Below are 4,450 nucleotides of genomic sequence, written 5' to 3'. Positions count from 1 at the left end.
GAGGAAGAGATGACGAGAGATTAGGAGGGCAGTCAATTCAATTGCACCCATGAAGTATACTCATAGATGGTGATTTCATCGATTTAATATGGTCTCTTGGGTAGAAATAAGAGTTTACTCATCCACCTCTGTTCTCCTGCCACATCATTATCAGCCAAAGTGCACCAAATGTCTACACCTAAACCCAAACCCCTCACCTTTGCACTATATAATAAGCCTAGCTAGCTCTGCAGCTGGATCACTTGTACAAGAACACTTCACCGGCTATAGGTAGTGTAAACAAACGCAAAAGAAATGGAGCAAGTGTCATGGTGGGTTCGAGGCTTCCTCGGCAAGTACCCGGAGATCATGGTGTCGTTCGCTTGCTTCCTGTTCCTGTTGTTCTTCAGGTATCGCCGGCGGGACGGCCTGCCCACGAACTGGCCGGTGGTCGGCTCGGTGCCGGCGATCACCGTCAACGCCGGCCGCGTGCACGAGTGGCTCACGGAGTTCCTGCGCGTGGCGCCGGGGATGTCGCACGTCGCCAGGGGCCCGTGGGGCTCGCCCGTCGACATCCTTCTCACGGCCAACCCGGCGGACGTGGCGCATGTCTTCACGACCAACTTCGGAAACTACCCCAAGGGCGAGGAGTTCGCGGCCCTGTTCGACGTGCTCGGCAACGGCATCTTCAACGCCGACGGGGATTCGTGGGCGTTCCAGCGGCGCAAGGCGCACGCGCTGCTCTCGGACGCGAGGTTCCGCGCAGCTGTCGCCGCGAGCACCGCGCGCAAGCTCGACGAGGGGCTCGTGCCGCTCCTCGACGGCGTCGCTGCCGGCGGCGCGGTCGTCGACTTGCAGGACGTGTTCATGCGCCTGACGTTCGACCTCACGGCGATGTTCATATTCGGTATGGATCCCGGCTGCCTGGCCGCCGACTTCCCGCGAGTGCCATTCGCGGCGGCCATGGACGAGGCCGAGGCGGTGCTGTTCTACAGGCACGTGACGCCCATTGCCTGGCTGAGGCTCCAGACCTACCTCAACATCGGCCATCACAAGAAGATGACCAGGGCTCAGCAGGTGCTCGACGCGTCTATCGCCGAGTTCGTCTCGCTAGGGCGAGAGCGCGCGGCCAGTGCCGACGCCAACGCCAGCGACGCCGCTGATCTTCTCACGTTGTACATGGCATGCCAAGACGAGGTAGGCAAGGACGGGAACGAGTTCGATCGCTTCTTGCGCGACACGACGCTGAACCTCATGATCGCCGGCCGCGACACGACGAGCTCCGCCCTGACATGGTTCTTCTGGCTGCTGTCCAACCACCCCGACGTCGAGGCCAGGATCCTCGCCGAGCTCCGTGAGACCCTGCCGTCTGGCGGCCTCCCCAGCGCGGCCGATCTGAAGCGGCTGGTCTACCTGCACGCGGCCCTGTCGGAGTCGCTCCGGCTGTACCCGCCGGTGCCGTTCGAGCACAAGGCGGGAGCGCGGCCAGACACGCTGCCGAGCGGGCCGGCCGTGCGGCCTACGAGGAGGGTGATCGTGTCGTTCTACTCGATGGGACGCATGGAGTCGGTGTGGGGCAAGGACTGCCTGGAGTTCCGGCCGGAGCGGTGGCTGACGGCGGAGGGGCGGCTGCGGCACGAGCCGTCGTACAAGTTCGTGGCGTTCAACGTGGGGCCCCGGACGTGCCTGGGCAAGGACCTGGCGTTCACGCAGATGAAGGCCGTGGTCGCCGCCGTCCTGCCGCGGTTCCGGGTGGAGGTCGCCGCCGGTGCCGTGGTGAGGCCCAAGCTGTCCATCATACTCCACATGAAGGACGGGCTCAAAGTGAGGGTTTACAAGAGGCAAGACGATGCCCGCTAGGGCTACGTACGTACCTACGCCGATGCTCGCAGGAGTCCTATGTGCATATGCATTGCATGGCATACCATGCATATACATGTACTACTAGTACATATTATGGTGTATGGTCTCCTAATTTGTGAGGTTATTGTTTGTGTGTGTGTGTATAAATATGTACAAGGAATAATGTGTATACGGAGTACAAAGGATAAAATGAATACATGTGTATACAAAGGAATATATGCAAATAAGAAGGGAAAAAGGAAGTAAAGAGAATGATTGGAACAGAATGGCGTACGTGGAATAATGATCCAGCACAGATTGATCAACTGGGATATGATTGCATGCAACTGAAAGCTGGCCTGGTGCACAACCGCCCGCCTTATCTGTATATTTTGCCAGCATAGCATGAAGACATGCGACAGTTGAGCGCCGCACGCACTCTCATAACACAGATACGTAGCGTAGCGTAGCGCTGGCCGATAGATGTTGTAACTGACTCAACGTCGCGGTAAACCTAGTTTGGTGACCAAGACACGATAAGTCGAACGGGACAAGGCACCAACCACCCATTTCTACGGTTTCCTGCTGACAAAGAACAGGTTCCAGAAGGTTAATTATGGACGTGATATCTGCAGCTGTAAGAACTTTTTGATTGGAAATAGAGCAAACATGGACCTACAAGGACCTTTATGTAAAAATGCAGTGCACGCGAGGGCTGCAAGCATGCAACCTGCAAAGAAGGCTACATGGACCGCTGCCTGAATCCTCGAACAATACAAGAGTGTAGTACCGTGCAACCTCAGAAAAATTTGGAGCATTTTTCGATTTGTGTGTGTTATCCTTGCGCAGGGGCCATGCTAATCTTTTTTGTATCATTCCAATTTTATCGGATGACCCCGAAGGGATAGCTCTAGCTGCTGCGACGGGTTTATAAACTAGTACTTCTTTTAATAGACCAGTGTCGGCGCCGGCGGGAGACAAGAGGAACCTAGCACGGCTGGGTACGAGCGAGCAGTGCTATACGGACGATAAAACACAGACGATTCACGCACGACAGTGAAATCCAGCCACACATGCAGATGTACAGGAGAGCAACGGCAGCTGGATACTTAGTCGTCTTCACATCGTGTACGCTTTTATCGTGTGTAGAGCAGTTTCGGGTACGAGCGCTCTTTTCTGTGACGGTGGCTACGCATTAAATGCGAGCTGTTCCTAAAAGAAGAATTAGTGCGAGTTGTTTCTTAAAAAAGGACCTCGTACTCTTGAAGCATTTGCCAAATAAGAATTGAAGGAATCCGTACATGTAAAATTTATGCTTCTCGCACTTAGAGATTTTCTTTTCATTAAGATGGTTTCTACTAATGTTTTTTTAGTAGTTTTTTTTTTGCAAGGGGAGTAGTTTCTACTAGTTTTTTTTTTTGAAGCAAGTAGTTTCTACTAGTTGCGAATGAGTAATGATATTTCTGGCTGCATCGACCATTTTGCTTAAGCATGTGCATGCACGGGAAACTATGAAGCAGAGAATCACTGGCCCAGCAAGCAATACTCTGCATCCACCCTCTCCCCTATAAGTACTACTCCCATCGTATCGAAATATAAAACATTTTTTGATACTCCCTTTGTATTAGAAAATGTCTTATACTACAAAGGAGTGCCACAAAACTATTAAGATATACTAGTAGAATGCATGTGCCTTACCACGGGCCTTTTTTGCTGTAAACTCAACGAATTCTTGGCTCCTTCCAACGACATCGCCTACCGAACGTAATCACCAATTTCTTCCACCTGTTAGTAATCAACCATGCAAGATGTAGTAATCGAATTAATTTGGTTACTAGCCGCACCAACTTTTACCGCCCCGTGGCCCGTTTGCTTTATTACATGCGTCATTGTAGATACACATGGTAATCAACTTTGGAAAATATGTGAAGAATCAGATGCACTTACAGGGCTCCTCCTAGCTAGCTAGCTCTCTCTCCCCTTCCCCGCGCCGCTGGCCGCTCCGGCCGCGGCGGCCACCCACCGGCCTTTATGGCAGCCACCTCGCCTCCGCCAGCTGCTAGATCAGGCTCCGGACCGGATCCAGCCGGGGGAGACACCTATTTTCCCCCCAGTCCATCGGAGGTGCCGGACTCGCAGCTCGTCGCCCCGGCAGATCCAGCCGCCCCGTCGCAAATCCCGCAGCACATCTCGCTGCGGATGGACGCGACGCCATCAAGCCCCGCCGAGCTACTGCCCCCCCTACCCAGCGCCTTAATTCCATCATCGTCGCCCTGTCCCCCCCAGCTGCCCAGGTTGCCGATTCGGGTATGGACTGTGGCTGGACGGTGGTCAGCCATCAGAAGAGCAAGTGTGCGGCCTCAGATCCGTCGGGCTCCAGGGCGCGCCCTGGAGAGCCGCGGCCGGACCGCCGCAGAGGCTTCAATGCGGACGCCGCCCGCGGGGCTTTCTTAAGCCGCTTCCGCGGCCGCTGCTTCCGCTGCCTCAGCAAGAAGCACCGCCGCACTGACTGTCGCGACCCCATCCACTGCATCATCTGCGAGCAGCCGAGGCACATTGAGAAGAACTGCCCCCGCAACCAGCAAACCAGAGGTGCCAGTAGCAGGCCAGCCCCCGCCGCCCCGCCAGT

General features: G+C 55.1%; 1 protein-coding gene and 1 non-coding gene across 2 annotated transcripts; one reads left to right on the top strand and one right to left on the bottom strand.

Moving 5' to 3' along the window:
* The first annotated feature begins 256 nt into the window (after positions 1-256).
* LOC123065020 (alkane hydroxylase MAH1-like) lies at positions 257-2,094 on the top strand. The gene has a single exon (XM_044488393.1). It carries the CDS (start codon positions 295-297, stop codon positions 1,837-1,839), a length of 1,545 nt encoding a protein of 514 aa, XP_044344328.1. The 5' UTR covers positions 257-294; the 3' UTR covers positions 1,840-2,094.
* Positions 2,095-2,624: 530 nt separating this feature from the next.
* LOC123072996 (U6 spliceosomal RNA) lies at positions 2,625-2,728 on the bottom strand. The gene has a single exon (XR_006435525.1). It is a non-coding gene; the product is annotated as a U6 spliceosomal RNA (small nuclear RNA).
* Between the last annotated feature and the right edge of the window lie 1,722 nt (positions 2,729-4,450).

The sequence above is a fragment of the Triticum aestivum genome, chromosome 3B (genome assembly GCF_018294505.1).
Source record: "Triticum aestivum cultivar Chinese Spring chromosome 3B, IWGSC CS RefSeq v2.1, whole genome shotgun sequence".
NCBI classification, from domain to species: Eukaryota; Viridiplantae; Streptophyta; class Magnoliopsida; order Poales; family Poaceae; genus Triticum; species Triticum aestivum.
Note: the sequence above shows the minus strand (reverse complement) of the source record. Positions and strands in the feature narration are given on the sequence as shown.